This window comes from Coenobita brevimanus, chromosome 23 (genome assembly GCF_032717465.1).
Source record: "Coenobita brevimanus isolate Jiangsu-jjx chromosome 23, ASM3271746v2, whole genome shotgun sequence".
NCBI classification, from domain to species: domain Eukaryota; kingdom Metazoa; phylum Arthropoda; class Malacostraca; order Decapoda; family Coenobitidae; genus Coenobita; species Coenobita brevimanus.
In genome coordinates this window covers 52,097,718-52,122,239 of record NC_136976.1, presented here as the reverse complement: position 1 = coordinate 52,122,239, position 24,522 = coordinate 52,097,718, and the positions used below count along the sequence as shown (strand labels likewise).

The following is a 24,522-nucleotide window of genomic DNA, read 5'->3' as shown; positions in this document are numbered from 1 at the left end:
ACCCATTTGTTTTTCCTCAGACGCCTTTTTTTGCAAAACGTTTGTCTCCTTAGCCAATTATTCAGCTCTAAGATTATCCTTTGTTACTAATGTTTCTTCTTCTTTTTTTGTTTTTTTATCTCTCCCCGTTAATTTCGTTCCCGCACCAACAGAGGCGGCCCAATGCTTATCTCTACAGTAACGGTGTCTCTCCTGCACACACTCGTTCATGAGTTTCTATACTTTCTTGAAGAATGAGATCCAGGTCCAATGGTAGGAATTTTAGGAAACAGAACTTTTCCACAGTGGTAGACCTCTCTCTGGGGGAGGTTTCAGGCAGGATGGGACTCCCGAGAACCACCCCCACGGGGACGGCGGTTCCCAGGTGTCCCATCCAATATCGTTAGGTACACCCGTTTTTTACCTAGGAACACGAATTTTTGCACAATGGTAGAACTTCACTCGCATCAGGTCATAAACATAGTGGGATCCCCGAATACCGCCCCCAACAGTGGGGGTGGACGGCCCTCGATGGTCTCGGCCAAAGTCGATATGTACGGTCGAAGTTTTTAACAGAAAAAACAAAAAAACTTTGTATATTGATAGATGTTCACTCCGGCCACATTTTGGGAAGAGTAGAACACCCGAGGGTCTCCCTGCATGCCGAAGGGAGCAGCCCCTGGGGTCTCAGCAAAGCCATCTTGCACAGCCATGGTTATTAACCAAGGAACACGATATTTTGCATATTGGCAGGCGTTTACCCAGACCACGTTTTAGGCAGGGTGCGACCCCCGATGATCACCCCCGGAGGGCGGGGAGAGGGATGAAATCCCCCCCCCCCACTTTTTAAAACTAAGACTGTGATTTTTTTTTTTTTTTTTTTTCAGAAAAGCAGATTTTTACACAACCACGTTTTAGGCAGGGTGAGACCCTCAAAATTCACCCCCCCTCCCCCCGCCACCCCGGAAGAGGGCGTCCCCCGAGTGTCCTGGCCAAGCCATTGTGCACGGTCAGGTTTTTAGCCTAAGAACACGAAATTTCGCATACTGGTAGACGCTTCCCCAGGCACGTTTTAGGTAGGCTAGGAACCCCTATGTTCACCCCCATAGGGAGGACTGTCTCGAGGAGGGACAACGCCATAGTATTTACGTGAACATACCAATTTTTGCACTGTGCTGCGGGTGACTTTACACTCCCTCTTCTGTCTTTCTTTCCTTCATTCTTTCCTCTTCCTTCTGCCTGTGGGTGACTCTACACTGAATGACAAGCCAAATGGTTTCCTGTACACCAGGAAACTATTTTCTACGCTGGGTGGTAACCATATAACCAAATTTTGGCACCTGGTGGTTTAATGGGTAATTATTGCGCTCCAGTCGGATTGAGCAGGTGAAGGTTTATATCCAAGGGGTGGTTGGGGTTGATTGCTCATGTAATGCCGCTCAGGGATGAGTGAGGCTGGTCACTCTCATCTTAAATGTCGGGACCAACTGCCTAGCCCCGGGCTCCTACGCTCCTCACTGGGGCAATGTAGGATTGGACGATGAATGGATGGATAGACGACCTTCACACAGACCAGACTTTACTGAGGGTGGAACCCCCGGGGTATGCCCCTGCACCCCTTCCGTACATAATACTGTCTATGTTTCTTTCCGTTACAGTGTTGCAGGGTTGGGTGCAGCTATCAAAGACTTTCTTTGTCTTGTTTGTCTATCCACTGCGACTCCATAACCAGTTAATCATTCTTATGGTAGCTCCTCTCCTTTTTCAGGGTTTTCGTTTTACTACTTTATCATTGCGAAGACACGTGACAATGAATACCACCTACGCACACCACAGACTTCCTGGCTGATCAGACGAGGCGTTAGTCCAGGGGCTGATCTCTCACCTCCCTCACTCTTTCGTTTGTAATGGTGTGGTATATTGCAACCGTCACCACCCACCCCTTGCGTCGCAAGCAGCCTCGAAGAGACTGTATTTGCTTCTTCTTTTTCGGTTTGAGTCATGTCTCCAGATGCCTCAAAAACCAAGGTCTTCCATCTCTCAGCTCAGCATAGTTTTCCATATGACTATACATTTTCGCTCAACAACACACAGCTCAGTCCATAATCTTCTCTTAACATTTTTAACGTGTCCTTCCTGTTGCACTATTCGTCCCTGTCTGGTCGTACCTACAGCAGAAATGAAGCAGGGACCTGGATGCAAAGTGACGATTGTTTGTTGTGGTCTAGGACTAATTCCTTGTCAGTCTCCTTTCCCCTATGCTTTGTGCTGGTGGGATCACATGACTTCCCTAGCAAAAACAGCATTGAGGTTAGATGCGTTAACTGACTCCCTACATTCTCTCTCTCTCTCTCTCCAACGGCCCAGCGAGTTCTCCGGGTCAAAATGTCAGATGATATCTCTGAGGCAACGCTTGGAATTATAATGCAGCGAGTGATTCAGTGAAAAGTAATTGTTTTTCCTGACAGTATCTTTCCTCTGGCTAGGTCAGCCATTCAGATCCATTTTAGATCAATAATGGTGTGTGGGGAGGGGGGCTGTTTGATGCAGCTGTGCGTTGTCTTATCATCATCATCATCATCATCATCATCATCCCAGCCTTATTTCACACTAATCTGCAGAGTGGGATGGATGCAGAAATATGAACAAAAAGAAGAAAAATCGGAGACCAAGCAACAGAGTGGCAAGTGAAAAGAGTCAAACATAATCTCTCTCAGTTAGGTCCCCGATTTCCTCAGCTCTGCCACTTCAGAAATTTGTTCATAAACGCAGCTCAGTCTAACGGTTAAAACCAGTCTAACTTAGAGTAGTTAGCCAGTCACATTAGCTATCCCAGCGTGGCAGATGAATCAACTCTAGTGAAGCCAGTCCTGATGTAAACGAACGTAAAGGCTAAAACAACCTAACAACGTAAAACACCCAGCTCACCTTAACCAAACCCAGCCAGACTTGACGTAAACCCCACAAAACAAGAACAGCAATAATAATAATAATAATTGTAATAATAATAATAATAATAATAATAATAATAATAATCCATCCATCCATCATCCAATCCTACATTGCCCCAGAGCGTAGGAGCCCGGGGCTAGGCAGTTGGTCCCGACATTTAAGATGAGAGTGACCAGCCTCACTCATTCCTGAGTGGCATTACATGAGCAATCAACCCCAACCACCCCTTGGATATAAACCTTCACCGGCTCAATCCGACTGGAGTGGAATAATTACCCACTAAGCCACCAGGCGCCATAATAATAATAATAATAATAATATCAACAACAGCAATAATAATAATAATAATAATAATAATAATAATTATTATTATTATTATTATTATAATTATAAAATAATAATAATAATAATAATAATAATAATAAAATAATAACAATAGTAATAAGAAGAAAATAGAAAATAATACAGAATCCACAAACTTGCACTATAGAAGGATACAATAGCTGGTGTTTGCCATTATTACAAGAGGAATAATCTAGGGAAGGAACACGCCCCTTCTAACTATAGACACTCACTGTCATGCGTGTAGGGTTGTCACGATATTGTATTTTAATAGTAATTTCTGTGGTAATAATAACCAACTCTTAACCAATGGCAGTATAACAGCAACATCTGGTGTTATTCATGTGTAGTTGGACATTCGTTCTCCGTAACTCTCCTTCGTAGTTAGAAAACGAAAAATCACTTATTCACAATATAATGCTCCTTCGCTGTCATTATCTAGTTGTGAGTATCACGGGAGGTGTACTCAGTATTTCAGGAAATTGTGATAAACATTATAGGGTTATTCTTAGGCTGAGTGAAAAACGTGAGGTCAGTTTTCGTCCAATTTTCAGTCGCTCGAGGGCTGCAGTTACTAATGACCTTAAAGGGTGAAATATGAGGGGGGACATTTTCACCCACGACGACATATCAGTAACTGTAGCTCCGTAATGGTTTACAGCCAGATCCACGTTAATACACTATTTATTACTTAAAATTTGCCAAGAATAAAATTAACCTTAAGCATCTCATCCATGTCTTTGGCCGCCCTGTCTAGGTGTTCGTACAGTTAGGGAGTCGGCTGACTACCCAGTTTGTCTGAAGATTATTAAAAATTATCGAAACATAACGAGAGCTTCATCTCAAGTAATGCATATCTCGGATGGTTGGACTTCGTGATGTACTTAACCAAGTCTGGCAAGATACATTCCCCCCCACCCCCTTACCGTACCAGTAAAAGGAATACATTTCTGCGGCTGTGAAACAATAAAGCGACATTCCAGCACAGGTGACTTTTTTTTTTTTCTGGGGGGGGGGGGTTAGTTAGGAAGACTTCATTAGGCTCTGATGTATAAAGACACGTCCAGGGTTCAGGTTTGATGTAGAGATTCAAAACATTAGATTATTGATGACCAGTTAATCAGGTCCTCATTAAATGTTGACACTGATCTGATAGGGTCAAGAAACCAGTGGCTCCACCAACTGCCTGTCAGTGTTCCAGTGACAGTTGTGAGTGAGGCAGGTGTCACCGTTCTGTGGTTCCGTGCTGTCCTTCCTGTTCTGTACATGGGTTAGTGACGACGCTGCATCTACTATACTGTACTTTGAGACTTCCACGCAACGGTTAACCATTTCGATAACAAATAATTCCCTTAAGTTGTATAAAAGCGTCTGAGGGTAACAGGAATATAATAATTGCCTTTTCTAATTTATTTCTGGTAAACCCTATACGACACTATTCAGCTTAAGTAAAACGTACCCGGCGTGTGGGGCTTCTAACTCTTTCACTACCAGAGGTTATTCCGGCTGAGCTGAAACCCCGCTGCAGCAAGAGTACAATTTTTAAAATGCATTTTTGTATAGAAAGGGGATATTGGAGATCAGTTCTGAACCTTTTCCTACCACATATCTCTCCTAAGAAATTAAACTGCCTGGATTTATCTGTACATACATTAACTCTGTACGTGCATCAGAGGACCTTCGCTTGAAGAGGAGCCATGGTCAAAATTAATCTTTCCTTAAGTTAGCTTAGAGCAAGTCAGGGATGTCTGTAGTGACAACGATGTATTTACATGGAAATATTGTAGTAATGTTAGTAGTGTGGTAGTTGGGGACGCTCAGCATCCACTCACCCGATGTGGTGCAGCTCTAGGGTGTCTGGCCTTTCCTCTCCTCCATCCTTCTTTCCTTCCATCCTCTTCTGTTTTTCTCACCTTCATTCTTTCCTCGTCCTTTTGCCTACGGGTGACTACACACCCTCTTCTGTCTTTCTTTCCTTCATTATTTCTCTTCCTTTTGCCTGTGGGTGACTCTACACTGAGTGACAAGCCAAATGGTTTCCTGTACACCAGGAAACCATTTACTACGCTGGGTGGTAACCATATAACCAAATTTGGCGCCTGGTGGCTTAGTGGGTAATTATGGCGCTGCAATCGGATTGAGCCAGTGAAGGTTTATATCCAAGGGGTAATTTGGGTTTATTGCTCACGTAATGCCACTCAGGGATGAGTGAGGCTGGTCACTCATCTTAAATGTCAGGACCAACTTGTCTAGCCCCGGGCTCCTACGCTCCTCATGGGGCAACGTACGACTGGATGGTGAAGATGAAGATTACTTTAGAGTTTATATAAGGTGGCGGCAGATGGCGCACGTGGGGTTTACGAGTATTAGTTTGCAAGTTAGGGACAATCTGGTGTGGAGGGGAGTCTTGGAAGACAAAGTTGTCATATATGATTTACGGCTGATTTATGAGGGGTTAGGCACCAGAGTCAATATTATTTTGGTTGAGAATCACTTATTGTTAACCCAGTCTGTATGATGACCTTGCTGCAGTTTATTCTTGCCATTTTCGGACGGCTTTACAATTTCCGTGGATCATATTTCGAAGTGTTTGCATTGACTCCTCCACTGTGAACGGTTCTGTTAACTACGAAAAATATAAACATCCACAACAATTGCCTTGGGGTGGGGGGGCAAGTTGTTTAGATTTGTCCACCTATCAATATAGAATCGACCAGGGCTCAGAATGTACAGCCCGCAATAGGATGGGAGGGGGGGGGGGGAAGTGTGTGTGTTTAGATTCTTCCACCTTCAAAGAGGAGTGGACACACTTCTGTTACATAGCCTATGATTTCATCATCCTTTGTATAATTCTAACGTACAGTATGCTGCATGTTTGATCACGAGCGTGTTCTGCCTCACTCCCCCTTCTCTCCCTTATAGTAGAGTAAGTCGTTCTTTCTGTTTGTTCAGAGCAGGATTGTCAACTCTTTGTCCCCTATGGCTTCATTTGCGCGTCCTTCTTACAAGTTGTATCAAGCTCTGCCGGCCCCTATATAATGAGCTCAGTCTCTGCATTAATTGCCACTTAGATCTACTCCTCATTTTGCTAACATCTCTGTCCTCCCCTGTACAGTTGTTATTATTTTTGTGAGTGCCCAGGAAGTCTCCAGCCATCTAGCAGCTGTGTAATTTGAGTATAAGTGTTATTACATTTTTTTCCTTGTACTGTATAGCATGAGGTGTTGATTCGTAGGCCTAGTGAGGTTTTTGTGATTCATGTGTTTTTATGTCATTTTTGATATTTTGTATCTGTAATAATATATCTTGCATTCACTGAGCATTATCCGGTTTTCTCATTTTATCAGGGCTGACTTAGATAAATTTACTCTTGCTAATTTCGTGTTAACAGAGGCTATTGCAGATAACCATATATTTAACCTGTTTTTTGCCATTACCTTATCCTTATGAGCCCTGAATGTTTAGTTGTTAGTTTGAGCATTAAACTTTAACTTGTAATTTTACCTAACTCTTTTGTTTTGAACCTGGAACTTTGCGGGACAGTTTTCTCTGTTCCGTAACATAAATTTGGCGACCTCTTATCAGGATATTCAGGATATTATCATAAGGATATTGCTTGATATTTTGTGACTGTGATTTATTCATGATGTCTACTATTACTACGCTTGATAAAGCCAAAGATTTTTTGTCAAATGTGCAAACAGTGTGTGATGTAGAAAACAGAACAAAGAATGAACTTAAGCTTGTTGCTCAACAATTGGGAATTGTTGTTCGCTCTCATCATTCTAAAGATCAAATTGTCGATATTATCAATGAAAGCTTGTTTAATGTAACTCCTCCAAATGAGCAAACGCAGATTGAATTAGCTAAGTTACAGCTAGCCCTGCAGGAGGCCTGTGCTAAGGAGGCTGAGTTTCAGGCACGTTCTCAGGAGGCACAAAATGAACTTGCTAGGATTCAGGCAGACCATGAGTATCGCATGAAACAAGGTGGAACTGGATCATCTAGCTCTGATGATTTTGATGTGGCTAAAAATGTTAAACTTGTCCCTCCTTTTAATGAATCTGATTTAACAAAGTATTTTCAGTTGTTTGAGAGGGTAGCTACAGGTTTTAATCGGCCCAAAAAGTATTGGCCAGTACTCCTTCAAACTGTTCTCACCAGTAAAGCTCAAGTAACTTATGCATCTTTGCCTCAGGATCAATCTGATAATTATGATGTAGTTAAGAGCTTGATTCTTAAGGCCTATGAGCTTGTTCCTGAAGCCTATAGAGTAAAATTTAGGACAACTTATAAGCAAGATAAGCAATCCCATGTTGAGTATGCAAAAATCAAAGATCTGTTAGAGCAGTGGTTAAATTCTAAGAATGTGGATTCTGATTTTGGTAAATTTAAGCAGATGATTTTGCTGGAGGACTTCAAAAGGTGTATTAATAATGATGTAAGCCTATATCTTGATGAGAAAAGAATAGATAATTTGTCTGATGCTGCAGTTTTAGCTGATGAATATGTTCTCACTCACAAGAGATATTCTAAACAAAAAAGGAAAGCTGAGAGTAAGTACGTTGCCTCTACTCAGAGTACAGGTAACAGGAAAGAGAATAAAGATGATGTTTCTCAGGCAGTAAATACCAGCTTCACCTCTAGGTTTCAGAAAAGTACTTATTGTAGTAAGCTTGGTCATACTACGGAGAAATGTTTCAGGAGAAAGCGTGATGTGAACAAAAAGTCTTTAAATATTCAGTCAATTGGTCTAGTGTCCACCCTTGAGAGTTCCCAGAATTCTTTAACTGAGTTAACTGAACCTGCTTTGAGGGGTAAATTAAATTCTCATGATGAAGCTCCTCTTTTGAGCAGTAACATGGGTGACACTTTCAAGAGTTCATGTGCTAATTTCCTGTCTGATGGTTTTGTCAGTCCTCTGGACAGTAATGACAGGAAATCAGTTAAAATAGCTCGTGATACAGGTGCTTGCCAATCCCTTATGCTGACCAGTGTTCTAGGCTCTAATGTTAATTCCTCTGATGAAACTGTAATCTTACAAGGTGTAGGGAATAATTACTTCTCTGTCCCTCTGTGCAGAGTGAATTTAGTCTGGTTTTGTTAATGGTTCTGTTATGGTTGGGTTGGTTGAGACACTTCCAATGTCAGGTGTAACTTTCTTACTGGGAAATGATATTGGTGGAAGTCAAGTGTGTCCAGCTCCTCAGTTGTCTAGTGAGCCAGTGGCTGCGACCCAGGATTGTGATGTCCCTGATGTGTTCCCTGCATGTGCTGTCACTAGGGCTAAGTCTAAAGTTACTGGTGATTTAGAGGATAATGATGATGATGATGTTATCCTAGCTGACACTTTTCTTGCTAATTTGGACCACTCACCAGATGAGGCAGTACCCCGTAGTGTTGATAATTTGTCTCGTCAAGAGTTGGTTGAGTTCCAGGTTGCTGATCCTGAGTTGAAAGGTCTAGCTAACTCTGCTTGCAGTGAGGAAGAGTCAGCTGGTGCTTCTACTTGTTATTATATAAAGTCAGTACTTATGAGAAAGTGGAGACCCCCAACAGCATCAGCCGACTGTGAATGGGAGGTTGTACATCAAGTTGTCATCCCTCGTGTTTGTAGGCAGGATATCATTAGAGTGGCTCATGATTCCAGTTTGGCAGGACACCTTGGAGTAAGGAAGACTATGGCACGCATTTTGAAACACTTCTACTGGCCAGGTATCTTCAGAGATGTTTCCTGGTATTGTAAGTCTTGTCACACCTGTCAAGTTGTGGGGAAGTGTAATCAGACCGAAAAGGTTGCACCTCTAGTTCCCATTCCTCCTTTTGAGGCGCCTTTCACCCGTGTGTTAGTGGATATTGTGGGCCCTCTTCCTAAGACTTCTTCAGGATTTTCTTATGTGTTGACCCTGATTGATATGGCTACTCGTTATCCTGAAGCCATTCCACTTAGAAATATCTCAGCAAAGAACGTGGTTAAGGAAATGCTAGGGTTCTTCACAAAGTTTGGTCTGCCCAAGGAGGTACAGTCAGACTGGGGAAGTAATTTCATGTCAAATGTTTTCAAGCAGTCTCTGAAAGAGTTGGGCATCACCCAGATCACGTCTTCAGCTTACCATCCCCAGACCCAAGGAGCGTTGGAGAGATATCATCAAACACTCGAATCGATGCTCAAGAAATACTGTTTGGAACATCAGAAAGACTGGGATAAAGGATCATCCATTCGTTGTATTTGCCGCAAGAGAATCTCCAAATGAATCATTGGACTTCTCACCCTGTGAACTACTGTTTGGCCATGAAGAGGACCCCTTAAGCTACTCAAGGAATGCTGGCTGTCGGAGGAAGATGATGTCAACCTGCTGGAGTATGTGATGAAGTTCAAAGAACGGCTGTCCACTGCTTTACCGCTGGCGAGAGAGAATTTAGGAGCTGCTCAGGAGAAGATGAAGACTTGGTGTGATAAGAAGTCCAGGTTACGCCACTTTCAGCCAGGAGATCAGGTTTTGATTCTGCTACCAGTTCATGGGCAACCTCCTCAAGCCAAGTTTAGTGGTCCTTATTTCGTGGAGAAGAAACTCAGTGATGTCAACTGTGTCATCGCCACACCAGATCGTAGAAAGAACAAGCAACTTTGTCACATCAACATGCTAAAGTTATATCACAGGCGGGACGAAAATAACCCAGTCTGCACTGTAGCTGCTCCACCCGAGTCTGCAAGTGAAGTTCTCCCATGCAGTATGAGCCTGAGTGATAGTTTGGGGAAGAATCCTGATATCATGAATGATCTCCAGACTAAGCTTTCTCATCTAGCTCCCGAGGAAAGGCAGGAGTTTTCGGCATTACTGCAGGAGTACCCGCAAGTGTTCCTTGCCACTCCAGGAAGAACCACTGTGTTGATGCATGATGTCGATGTTGGAGACGCAAAGCCAATTAAACTGCCTCCTTACCGTGTGAACCCAGTGAAAGTTCCTCTCATCCAGAAGGAGCTTGGCTACCTGTTGGACCACAAGATGATTGAGCCCTGTCAGAGCGAGTGGAGTTCTGCTGTCACTCTAGTCCCAAAGCCAGGTGGGTCACAGCGGCTTTGCATCGACTACAGACGTGTTAATCAGGTAACCAAAACAGACACTTACCCTCTCCCTCGCTTGGAAGATTGCATAGACAAGATCGGAAAGGCTAGGTACATAAGTAAGTTTGATTTTTTAAAGGGATACTGGCAAGTACCTATGACTGAACGTGCTAGGGAGATCTCATGTTTTATAACACTAGGAAAGACTTTTGCATATTCTGTAATACCTTATGGCATGAAGAATGCACCAGCCACATTTCAGAAGCTCATGAATGTTGTAACAGAGGGTTTGGCAGGGTGTGTTGTTTATATTGATGATGTATTAATCTTCAGTGACAACTGGAAAGATCACCTATGCCATGTCAGTAAATTTCTTGAGCGTTTGGTTCAGGCTAATCTTGTAGCTAATTTATCAAAGTGCGAGTTTGGTCAAGCTAAAGTTCAGTACCTTGGGTACGTAATTGGTGATGGACACGTTGCACCACCAGCAGCTAAGGTTCAGGTTATAAGTGATCTTCCGAGACCTAAAAGTAGGAAAGAGCTACAAAGATTTTTGGGAATGGTAGGTTATTACAGGAGATTTGTTCTTAACTTTTCAATTCTTGTATCACCACTTACAGACCTACTGAAAAAGGGAGTTAAATTTGTCTGGACCGATAACTGTGAATCCTCTTTCAGCAAACTTAAAGCTATCCTATTAAGTCAGCCAGTGCTCGCTACTCCAAATTTTGCTAAGCCTTTTAAGATGGCTGTTGATGCAAGTGATACAGGAGCTGGGGCTGTTTTGCTGCAAGAGGATGATCAGGGTATTGAACACCCTGTATCTTATTACAGTAAGAAGTTCACTCCACCTCAAAAGAACTACTCAACTATTGAGAAAGAGCTTTTGGCCTTGATTTTGGGTTTACAGCATTTTTCATTTTATTTGTGTTCTGGTTTTGACCCCATAGTCATTTATACCGATCATAACCCACTGAAATTCCTTAGTAAGTTTAAAGATAAAAATCAGAGATTGACAAGATGGAGTCTACTTCTTCAGGAGTACTCATTACACATACAACATGTCAAGGAGAAAGAAAATGTTATTGCAGATTGCTTATCTAGACTTTAGACAGATTGTTTTAGAGTAATAAGAAATTTCCTTTGTAAATTTTTTTTCTTTGTGGGGAGGTGTTACATAGCCTATGATTTCATCATCCTTTGTATAATTCTAACTTACAGTATGCTGCATGTTTGATCACGAGCGTGTTCTGCCTCACTCCCCCTTCTCTCCCTTATGGTGGAGTAAGTCGTTCTTTCTGTTGTTCAGAGCAGGATTGTCAACTCTTTGTCCCCTATGGCTTCATTTGCGCGTCCTTCTTACAAGTTGTATCAAGCTCTGCCGGCCCCTATATAATGAGCTCAGTCTCTGCATTAATTGCCACTTAGATCTACTCCTCATTTTGCTCACATCTCTGTCCTCCCCTGTACAGTTTTTATTATTTTTGTGAGTGCCCAGGAAGTCTCCAGCCATCTAGCAGCTGTGTAATTTGAGTATAAGTGTTATTACATTTTTTTCCTTGTACTGTATAGCATGAGGTGTTGATTCGTAGGCCTAGTGAGGTTTTTGTGATTCATGTGTTTTTATGTCAGTCATTTTTGATAATATTTTGTATCTGTAATAATATATCTTGCATTCACTGGGCATTATCCGGTTTTCTCATTTTATCAGGGCTGACTTAGATAAATTTACTCTTGCTAATTTCGTGTTAACAGAGGCTATTGCAGATAACCATATATTTAACCTGTTTTTTGCCATTACCTTATCCTTATGAGTCCTGAATGTTTAGTTGTTAGTTTGAGCATTAAACTTTAACTTGTAATTTTACCTAACTCTTTTGTTTTGAACCTGGAACTTTGCGGGACAGTTTTCTGTTCCGTAACACTTCTTTGAAGATGGACAACCCTAATCACACACACACTTGCCCCCCCCCCCTCCTATTGCGGGGGGCATTGTTGATCGTTCGTTGAAAGATTTCCTGCACATATAGTGCAGGCCGGGCCATACATTAGCCCGGTCAGTGGTGTATGGGCTGATTAAAAAAGAGTAAGTGGGGAGGACAGGACCTGGGGAATGCCCAGCACACACGTCCTGTCTCCTGACTGGTGTGTGTGTGTGTGTGTGTGTGTGCGCGCGGGGGGGGGGAGGCAAGAGGTCTTGACTTTTATTAACACTTCGACTGCGGTGTCAGAGGTACTTACATGAGGCATTTACTTGGTTCTTGTTTTAATGTTTTGTTTCTTCGATCGGAAAGTCAGATACACGAGTAATTTGGTGTAATTGATTTATAGTTTTTGGCAATGACATCTGATACGGTATCTAAACTTTTCACTGCCAGAGGTGCTTCCTCATGGAGAAGACGGAGAAGAGGTAATAAATTTCTTTGAAAACTGCTTTTGTGTAAACACGAAGGAACAACCAACACCGCAGACACCATTTCAGAAAAGAAGACAAATCATTTGTTAGAAAACTGCTCTGAAGAAGGAAGAAGATTTATTAAGGAACTGCCTGGCAGCGTAACAAGAAGAGGGTAAAGATATCAACAACCTCTTCAGTGCGATGAAGTCCTATGTTTTATACTCGTTACCGCCTGATGATTTTATTCTTACTACCGCCATACTGTGCCATTTATCTAAGAAACACCCTTGCAGGCAACTGGCGTGAACTGATGACCATTAATCCTTTCGGTACGGTGACAACTTTTATTCTCACTCCTCGTACCACCAAACGATGATTATATTCCTCTTATGGAAGAGCCATCACAATGAAAGGGTTAACAGAAAAAATATTTTTCTGGATACATCCACCAAACACAAACAGGAATTATCAATGCTGGGGACCTGCTACAATATTTACAAAGTTTGCCAGGTGTATAAGACTGCTGTTAGACTTTCAGCTTCACTCGTACGCCTGCCAAACACTTCGCTGGGAAACGAGTGAACATTACAATGAATAAGTAGGACCAGATGGTGAACCCTGACAATGTTTCACTACAATGATTTTTTCTTGTTAGAAAAAAAAAAAAAAAAAACTGGTTAGGATCTTTTATACGTAAGGCCCTGACAAAGAAACATGAGGGTCAACCGAGACGGTGGACGCCGCACTAAGCACAGAGGTCCTTATACAGGCAAGAGCATTAGGAGCAGGTTTACAACTGCCAGCAATCAAGTCACCCCCGGTAAATGTCAACTCAGACGCTTGTGATCAATATTAAACAGTCGTTGGCTCCGTCTCTACATTTTTGCGTGTCCCCCATTATTTCGTTTTCTCGTATTTCTCTTCATCATAATCTTCTCCTCTTCTTCTTCTTTCTGCTTTGCAACAACGGCGTTTGTCTTACGATGTTTTGACACACTTTCAAAATGACACTTGAGACAGACACCAGATTCTCTCTCTCTCTCTCTCTCTCTCTCTCTCTCTCTCTCTCTCTCTCTCTCTCTCCATCATACTTTTACAGGCCTGAATCATGTTCACTGTGTCAGGTCTTGTTTTAATGCTTATTACGCTTGTTTTCGAATGCTCGATTATGAATACTTGGTTCACACAGCTTCGTATGATCAGCATGTGTGTGTGTGTGTGTGTGTGTGCTTGACACTTCTGTGTATCGTATTCTAGTAAGCTTAGGAAGCTTTCTCTTCGTTGCCAGTTTATTTCTGCACCTGACGCTTTCATGTTCTCTGATGTCCAAAAGAATACAACCCTTTGTTTCTAGCTAACGACACACACACACACACACACACACACACACACACACACACACACACACACACACACACACACACACACATGGCCTGCTCTCGTCATGCTACTTGGATTCTGTTTGTGTGTGTCTTATACAGCAGGGATTATTCAGGTATTTGGGGGGATAACAGAGTGGGAGGGAGCTAAACTACAGGAAACTCCACCAATAATGTGGTCATAGGCCGTGGTGGGAGGGAGAAAATGGGAACACTAAAAAGTCCGTTAGTCAAGACTCAAAATCTGTCCTCGCTATGAAGTAGAAACGATGACTTGTAAACAATTTTCTTAATAAATGTTTGTTCGAAATCATTCCTAAAATTTTTTAGCAGTATAAAAGTCTAATCTTTAAAAAAAAGTACTTTCGCTTACTGGTAAATGATGTTATTACATAATGAACACAGTGAATTTAATTTCAAGATAACTTTCTTACACTTATCTCTAAAATCTTTCTTTAAGGTGTTTGTTCTCAGTACAAAATTAGACATTTAATAATCCCCTGCCGCTATTTCAGATACCAAAATAAGGTGGTAGCGTCAGCTTTAAGGGCTATAGGCTTTATATGTTGAATTCACATTCCATAATGTTCCTGGTGTAGGCAAATGATGTGCTGTATATGGATGTAGCGTATTCAGTAGGGTTATCTCTGAGCTCGCTCCAATCTTTGCGTTTCGACATTTAGGGCGGACGACTTTATTTTTTCATTCATTCATTCATCATCCAATCCTTCGTTGCCCCATCAGGAGCGTAGGAGCCCAGGGCTAGGCAAGTTGGTCCTGACATTTAAGATAAGAGTGACCAGCCTCACTCATCCCTGAGTGGCATTAAGTGAGCAATAAGCCCCAGTCACCCCTTGGATATAAATTTTCACCTGCTCAGTCCGACTGGAGCCCCGTAATTACCCACTAAACCACCAGGCGCCAAAATTTGGTTATATGGTTACCACCCAGCGTAGTAAATGGTTTCCTGGTGTACAGGAGACCATTTGGCTTGTCACTCAGCGTAGTCACCCACAGGTAGAAGGAAGAGGAAAGAATGAAGGAAGGAAAGACAGAAGAGGGGGTGTAGAAACACCGGTAGGCCGAAGGACGAGGAAGGAATGTTGGAAAGAAAGACAGAAAAGTATGGAAGTAAAGAAGGATGGAGGAGAGGAAAGGGCAGACACCCGATAGAAGCACTACGTCGAGTACCTCTTTATTTTATTCTTGGCAGTGTCGGATCTAGAGAGAAAACTGCGTGGGGATTGGACTTCAAGCAGAAATACGAGTGTGTAAGATTTTATGGCCTGATGCTAAATGACCATGAAAGATGAAGACATTATTGTCAATACTACTAGTAGTCATAGTCTCATTTTTATTGCTTTCTTAGTAATTTCATTATTATTTTGTGGGGCACACGGCCAGGTGCCTTCCTGCCACAAAATCCACCATTGGCTCATGGCTCTAGTAAACACTTGACCCAAAGCTTTACCCAGCGGTGATGCAATGCACTGGTTCACTCTGGGCGTTAAAGAAGGCACGGTCAGGTATGCTCTAGATCAGTAGTTATCAACTCGAGGGGCAGTGGCTTGAACAAGTGTGTATATATATATATATATATATATATATATATATATATATATATATATATATATATATATATATATATATATATATATATATATATATATACACACACGTGTGTGTGTGTCGATTTCGTATGCATCTATCTGCTTTTTGCGTAGGCCTCTGTTTTATCTGATGACAGTTCGTTGTCCTCTGTCTTTACGGTACGGGTGCGATCAGTAATCCCCTTACGTGTTTGCGAGGCTCCGGATTAATGAAGACACTGCAGCCCTGAACCCTCATGACTAATACTGGGTAGGGAATCACCAACATATTTTTTATCGATTGGCTCTTGTACTTCACACTTCCTTTTGCAGGAAGGACAGGGAGGGCGGAGAATCTTTCCGTGTCTTTCTTCCTGCAATAACAAAGCTCAGTCACGAGAGGAAAAATCAGAGTTATTCATTTATGTACTTTTTGTTAGTGTGGTTATTGCTGGAAGGACAGAGAATACAGAAGGCGGAATTTTCTCAAGTCCTAGTTCTTCCTACATATCAGACTCTTGAATTAATGGGGTTGATGCATGGTAAGTGTCTCTGAATCCGTGCTCTTGTAGTTCTGGGGACAGTTTGGACACGATGTAAAGGATTTATTGACCACAGATACATTCCTTCTTTCTACTTTTCATTTTTCATTCGTGCTTGCGTTTTATGTACCACTGAAAAATTTCCGTCGTGTTCCACCCCTTTAACTTCTCCATTTTCCTATCGTGACCAATATTCCTAAAGTGTTAATCGCCAGAGAGGAAACTGATGGACGTACCTTAAATGCTAATCAGACGTATTATCTTCTTGCCTCTTGTTTCTTACCTTCCTCTGTTTTCTATGGCTGGCTTTAATGTTCCCAGTCCATGTCTTTCTTTTTTTGCATCATTCTGTGTTTCATTGTACCTGCCACTGTGTTCTGTATCTGCCTTTTTTTTCCCTTTACCTATCTGTGTGTTGCTCCGGCCAGTATATCTTGTTCACCTGCCACTGTTTTCTGTGTCTGGCTGGCTGTCTTCTGTACTTCCTTCCGTTTTCTCTCCATGGTTCTCTGTCCTCTGCCGTCATTCACTCTAGGCTACATGGCTCTAGTTTTGTGTTAAGTCTGTTTTCTATACCTGATTCTGTTTTCTATGTCTGTATGTTTTGCGTATATACCTCCCTTATCTGAATTTTCCTCTGTCTTCTCTCACTTTCCTCACATCCTCACCACATTATTATTATTATTCTTTTTATCAAAATGCTAGACAGGTTAAAATTAGATTACCCATAATCCGGACAACATATGAGAGAGAGAGAGAGAGAGAGAGAGAGAGAGAGAAACAAAAGAAAATTGAACACTAATGAGAAACTGGATAGCCTGTTCCTCTTATCTCTCTTAGTACGTTGACGTCATTTGTAGTTTATTATTACGATATCCAGACAGTTTTATTCAGTTTAAGGGAGGCATCACTAACAACAGGGGCTGGAGAGAGTCGTAAAAAAACTTCACAACTCTGGTAAATTCGTCTGGTGTCAGCTGGAGCATGATCATCGCAGCGAATGATTAAAGATAATTCGATTGTGAATTTTCTATATGAATTGTTTATTTATTAGTCAGTACAAGCCCAACATCCTAGGGAACGTTATCGTTGAAGGCCGAATGGGAGCGAGGATAATAAATCACGGAGTTAACCACGGGGATAACCGAGCTGGATGAAGGAAAAACTCTACGGGAAGGTCTTTGCAGCATCAAAGAAAACGGAGAGGGGAAACTACATCAAACTATTCGTGCCACCTTCATCTTATTCTTTTATACCCTTTGGTTACTTACTGTACTTCTCATTCCCTTTCATCTAACTGTATGCCACCCACTGTTTGCATTTTTTTATTTTAACCACTGCATCATGGTGACGTCCTTATTATCGTATTTTAGCTACTAAATTACTAAACAAACTTATTCAGCTTGGGAGACCACTGTAATTGTCTATGGTTCAATGAAGCCTACATTTAACTCCTCCTATTTTAAAATTTTATCTCAAGACGAAAAAAAATCGTCTGCTGGGTAGAAAGAATAAAACTTTACAGACGTTCTCTAGGCTTGCCAAGCCTCCCGGATTCCTGTGTAATCTCCTATCTCCAGAAATGGATTCCTAATCTCCCGGAATCTTAAAAAAATATATATTTTGTTTTCAGTAAAATGCGGTAACAGTGTAGCATATTAATAAAATATGTAATTTTTCTAAACATAATATACTGTAATACGAACCGTGACAGAACAGACAGAAATCAGGGATGGATCCAGGGGAAGGATGGGGGGATGCATCCCCCCCCCGCCGGCCATGCATCATTGAATAAAGAGGCAATTTCAACATTGAAATATCAGTATGTCGCGTCAAGTCTTTGGTTGAATCAGCGAATCAGAACCCCCCACCGAATATTCTTGGATCCACCCCTGACAGAAATGGACGAGGTAAGTGTACATGTTCTGCACAGGATAGTGGTGGAGACGGATCAGCTGCTGAACCCTAGTCCAATCCCGTCGTCAGTTATGAAACATACCCCTGCCAGGCGTGACGTGTCACGGATGATAGCAGTCCAAAGTTTGCTGATGCAATCCTCAAATCATTTTTTTTTTTTTTTAATGGAATATGAGTGCTGAAACCCATCTTACATTCTTTCTCCCCTGAAAAATGTAGACATGGTATTCATAGTGTAAAGAAAGTTGTCCTTTGACACTGATTTTTCTATAATTTACTTCTACTCTTACACCTTCAAATAAAAGCATCTTTATTTTAAGAATGAGTTTATTTATTCCCGTTTAGTTTTTATAGTAAATAGTTTGTTTTACCTTAGTATATAAAGTATATAAGCCAGCCTGAAGTGATCAGCGAGTGATCACGATATTTCAGTCGCAGTACACTAACAAGAAAGAAGAAAAATTGCAGCTGCACATGGGATGCATCCCTATTTTGTGGTGTTTGTGTACGATATCCCGGATTTGTAGTTCAGATAGTTGGTAAGCCTACCTCTGGATGAACGTGATTTATGTATTATGTATACGTTCCTGAAGGACCTTGGAAGTGTTCCAAAGTAATTGGACGTATATTATATATATATATATATATATATATATATATATATATATATATATATATATATATATATATATATATATATTGTGTGTGTGTGTGTGTGTGTACACACACACACACACACAATATATATATATATATATATATATATATATATATATATATATATATATATATTGTGTGTGTGTGTGTGTGTTTGTGTGTATTTATTTATTTATATATTTATTCACACACATTACCACCACCACCAATTTACAGTCATTACCAATCGAGTCCCTGACGCAAACAAAAATGAACTGTCTGGGGGGAGGGGCTGTAGTTGGGGCCCCCACACAAAAGAGGCCCCCACAAGCCAGACTGAGTACTGATCTTAGAATTGTCATGCCCCTCAAAAAGAATGAACAGCAAACTGTACTGTATAGATTACGTGTAGAGTAAAACTGCGGTGAGTATCTATCGAGAAAAAGGTGTACTTACTGAGCAAAATTCTTGACTGAACCTGTCAGAGAAGATTCCAGATTCATCTCTGAAATACCATAATTATTTGTGGACGGCGCAGAGCCGTGGTCCCTAACGCAAGGATTTTTATCATACCACAGGACCCCCAGCCTTTTGCCACACATCTTTGGTGCTGGTCCTATTAGAAGGCCTGCAGGAGTTGCTGTACCGCAGGGCTCCTACAGTTCTTGAACTGACAACAGTCGTGAATATCTCTGTTTTCGTTGAGAGGACAAGAAATTCAGACAGCGGAATCTTCCTGTGAATCTTGTTCTTGAAATATCAAAGCTTATACTACGATGGCGAATTCATCATGAAATTTCACCGTCAGGCACTTATTAGGCGAGGGCTGGCAATATTTGGTTCCTGGTCTTATTTGCGGCATCCCTTCCTGTACGTGGAAGGGACCAATGATCAACGTCATTAATTTTCAACCCCAGTGTCTAGTTTGTTTCGCATGTGGATGGATGAGGAGGTGTAGCATGGGGGGGATTGTGTGAGTGGGAGTCTGGCAGTGTCAGTTTGTCTCTGTTTATTGTCCGGCACTCCGCCCTTTGAGGGGTTACCTAGAAAACAGAAAGTCCAAACAGATACCATAATCATTTGTGGACGGAGCAGAGCCGTGGCCCCCAACGCAGGGATTTTCCTCATGCCACAGGGCCTGCAGCCTTTTGCCTCACATCTTTGGTGCTGGACCTACTAGAAGGCCCCCCCTTTTCAACTCATTCTCATGCGCTCCAGCGGTTCCCCTTCTACATATCTCTTTTCCCTATACCATGCCATTCTTATACCCCTTCCGGCCAGTCTCGCATCCTCTATTCGTTCCTTTAATTCGTGTATTGCTTCAGCCACACGTATGTTTTTTGTTCAGTACAACTCCTGACGATTATCTTCTGTTCAGAGAAATCCTGACAGCTAAATGGTTAACGTCATGTTTGGTGTTGTACAGCACTCACAGAACCGGGCAAAGGGTTATTTTCTTAATTGTTCATGAGTAGCAGTACTGGTACCGGTGGTAGTAGTAGTAGTAGCAGCAGTAACAATACTGGTAGTTGTAGTCCCAGGTTCAACTGAAACGTGGACTAAGTGGACTACAGCTGAAATTACTCTCTTCCTTCAGCCACCATCCTCCTCTTGAGGAATAGGGACGATGTTGAGGGATATTAATTTTCCATGTCCGGGCAATGAGGCCGCCCTGCATTATCAATTTTACTGTTATGAAGGCGTCCTTCTCCATTACAGTAAAAGGAAATAGTGTGGGAGTGGATTCGAACCTCTGTCCCTTTAAATACATTCGGTTGTCCGAAGATAATCTCACTTCAGTGCCCCGAATGTGTGTGTGTGTGTGTGTGTGTGTGTGTGTGTGTGTGTAGGGGGGGGTAAAAGATCACTGTAGCACACAGTCTTACTAGCCAGAACATGCGCAGATGCGGTCAAGAATCCTTTTCCATGTCTGGTGTTCCGAATTAATGAACAGAGTTAATACATGCCTTGCACCCCGTTTCAGTATTACTGGATAGAGTAACAACACTTCATTAGATCTGGCAATTTACAGTACCGTAATGGCACTATTGAAGGCAACTTTAGCACTTGCGAAACGTTAGCGCATTTGCCTTGTCCATGAGATGAGGTGAAATTATTATCCTTCCCTCGAGATGCTGAACGACAGTGTGATGAAAACAGCATTGCAGGGTGAAGCACGTGCAGAGTACCCGGGTGTTACTGGTGGATAGCACGGCAAGCGAGACATGAATCAGAACTGAAGGAAATGATCACTGCAATAATAGTGTTACGTCCTCGTCCCACACTGCCACAGGCTCCAACAGCAGTGCTTCAGTATGGGAAGGACGTCGCCCAGTGAATCGTTCTTCGTCGGGTCAGTCTTTTAGTGTACACAAGATTATTCAGGCGTCGTAATAACAGGCTTCTCACAGTCGTTGTGTTTATTCTCCAAGTAAATACTCTGTCTGCTCCACAACTCCAGAGCTACATTAACTTCACAAGGCCACAAGTAAAACGATACTGAAACTCCTCTATTCTGCCCCCCATTCTTTTATAACCTTGCTCGAAACTCGAATGTTCTAGTACATGCTCCTAGCAGCAACAGTTTTCTGTCAGAGACATCCAAAATATTCCAGAGCTTTCTTACATTATGCAGCACTCTAAGTGCTTTAGTATGCAAACTGAAATAAAATCTGAATATTACATAATCATCCAAATAAAACACAATTAAGAGAATACGAATAAATATTAATGCGTAACTTTACAAAATACCTCCTCTCACAACAGCAGGCTATCTGGCAACTCTGACTCGTAACTGAAAGCACGAGAACCTCTGGGAACCTTCCAGTACCACCCAGCTAACATTCCTGCTTCTCAACACTACTCCCTCCCTAATCTTCTTGTCGTCCAAACTACTGTAAATATTTAGTTATACACAAAATAGTCCTCCATCTTATCAAGTCTTCTCCTAAGCCGCTTCCGACGACGTCCCTGCTTCTCCACACAGTCCGCTCCTCCTGAAATGATTGGTCCTCTTCCTGATTCACTTCTTCCCTACGGAAACTGTCACCATCCTCTTGGACTTCAGCTCCTTGATCCTCCTCAACATCATCGGCTGCGGGTGTGCACGATTCCTAAAGGACATCCCAACTATACTGTCCTGGCCCATGGTACTGCCACAGACGATTCACGTGTACCATCTTTGGGCGAGAATTCCTGCCTCCCCGAATCCGGTATGTTACATCTGACAGGCGGTCCAACTCAGTGTAAGGTCCGTCCCACGGTCTCTGCAGCTTCGGTGACTGTCCCTTCTCCTGAGGATTGTATAACCAGACTTTATCACCATTCTTGAAGCTCACCTCACTTGCCTTGGCATCATACTTACGCTTCATCACTTCACCCGAAAACTTCAGAGCTCTTCAAACTTGGTTATGTACCTCAGCCAGTCTTTCCTGAAGATGCTATGCACAGCTAAGTCATGCGATGCGATAAGATGGTTAGTTTTGAATTAGAAAAATTATTTGGTGCTCACGAAAAAGAAAATAATGAATTAGTTCGCCGTGTAATGAGCATTAGCATAGTTTGAACAACATTCTCCTTGGGTGAAAAGGCTGTTAAATATGAAACTTAATGCAGAAATGTCGGCCTGGATCAGCTTTCATTAATTTCTTTATTTATTTACGTATTTGTTTAAATGATTATTTATTATCACATGAGATAACTATTTAATTCTTCCTACCACCAGACGCTAATACCCAGTTTAGGAATGGCGTCCCGTCCTCCAGGGATTAAAGTGTAGAAGCTGTCGGTGTCCTGTGCCTCCTGGTGTATTACTGTATACGAATGTTCATGTACACAGCTGGCCCACTTTGCAAATGTCGTACCCAGTGTGTCCTCTGCCAATAACATCTAGTCTTTTAAACGCAGAGTGAACAAGTACTGTACCTCAGTATTAATGGACCTTGATGCTGACTTTATTTAATGTAGTTTTTATTAATTTCATAAATTTTCCAGGATTTAACTCCTTTGCTTACACTTTTATCAGTAAAAAGAAAAAAAATCTAACTTGATCAAGCTTAACCTGACCAATCTAATTTACTTTGATCTAATCTAAGCAAGCTTGGGTTGACCCATCTACGGTAATGGCCTGAAGACGTGCCATCCCCCTACCCCCCCTCCCCCGGGCCAAGAATGCTTTTGTATTCTAATGGTTATGTACAGTATGGTGGGAGAGACGGCAGGCCATTGTTGTGTTGTGGCAGCCTGTCTTTGTTGTTGATATGGATAATGGTGTGTGTGTGTGTGTGTGTGTGTGTGTGTGTGTGTGTGTGTGAGAGAGAGAGAGAGAGAGAGAGAGAGAGAGAGAGAGCGTGTTTGTGTGTTTTATTAGATAGTATGTGTTTGTGGGTAATTCTAATAGTGACAGTAGCTGAGGGTTTATTTACTCAGTGCACCCAGTGGCTACGCAGGTCCTTAACCCCTGGACGACGAAACGTATTCCTGTAGCGAGTATAATGGCCACGTGTACAGAAGGCCAGATTGAACTGCACAAGTCGTCACCCGCCTTGTAGGGGTTAGTCTAGTTTTACCCCGCAGAGTTTCCAGCTCTCACGAATCAACCATCACGAACCCCATCATCTTTGAATGTTGCCTTGTGGTACACTTGACAGGGGCAGAGCCTACTCCCCCACACCAACAGCTTGGCTGAGGGAGAACTCCAAACTCAGCTTATTTTGACTCCTAGTCCGATGCATTTCGTCCCACAATGTGTGTGTGCGTGTGTGTGTGTGTGTGAGGTGAGGGGGGAAAGGTATTCAGCTCCTGTGTGCTAGTATATGGTACCCATCTATGACTACTTTCACCTTCTCTTGTGTTGCAGGAGTATGTGCGGGCGTGCGGGGGTGCTGGTGGTGCTGGTGGGCGTAGTGTGTGCTTTGCCCCGCATCCTACCGCCCACTCCCACCCCACCCTCCGCCCACAGTGGGAAGGGAAATGTAGAAGAGGAGATCAACTTTTCAGGCCTTCAACACGTCTTCGGGAGCGGTGAGATCTTTGATCTGTTCACTCATATACATGATGCGTTTTTGTTTGTGTTCTGCATTATTATTATTATTATTATTATTATTATTATTATTATTATTACTTCCCACATCCTTGTGAGATGTTTTTTTGTTTTTGTCAATATTCTTATTACTGCTTCCTTTTAAAATTAAATGGCCATAACTCGGAGGCTTTTTGGCCCAGAGCCTTCAAACGCTGTCAGGTTAATCTCCCAGCTGACAGCTTCTTCTGGCCAAATATGACGGCAGTCCATCAACCAGATCACCGGATATTATTCAGAATTATTCAGAATGTTAAAAAAAAAAAAAAAAAAAAAAAAAGATTCCGGAACGCTGTCTCAGAAACTGCTTAAGCCAGCAAACTGAATTTTTACGGTAACATAGCCTTAAGGTGGCCGCAGTGCTGAAAGGAGTATGACTTTAATTGGTTAATTATTCTCTGAGATCGCCTGGGGTAAAAAATTGGGACTTTTCCTGGTGTTCCGGATGTCACCTAATTTTCTATGAAGGATTAAAGCTAGAGCCACCGAAGCTGGTGGAGTTATGGACTGTGATGATCTAAGGTGACATGCACAAGATCAAGATCCCTTTATAGTTCGGGTTCTACTGTAGTAGGCAATAGCTGTGGGAAGGTTTTCTTTATCAAAATTGTCCTTGGGCAAATTTACGGTGTTCTAGTTATT

General features: G+C 42.1%; 1 protein-coding gene across 1 annotated transcript in view; it reads left to right on the top strand.

The window, feature by feature from the left end:
- The first annotated feature begins 426 nt into the window (after positions 1-426).
- LOC145392707 (hatching enzyme 1.2) overlaps positions 427-24,522 on the top strand; it is a 45,752-nt gene continuing 21,656 nt past the window's right edge. The window contains exons 1-2 of the mRNA XM_080267011.1: positions 427-533; positions 23,659-23,822. Coding sequence (XP_080123137.1) covers positions 427-533; positions 23,659-23,822 — 271 coding nt within the window. The remainder of the gene's footprint in view (positions 534-23,658; positions 23,823-24,522) is intronic.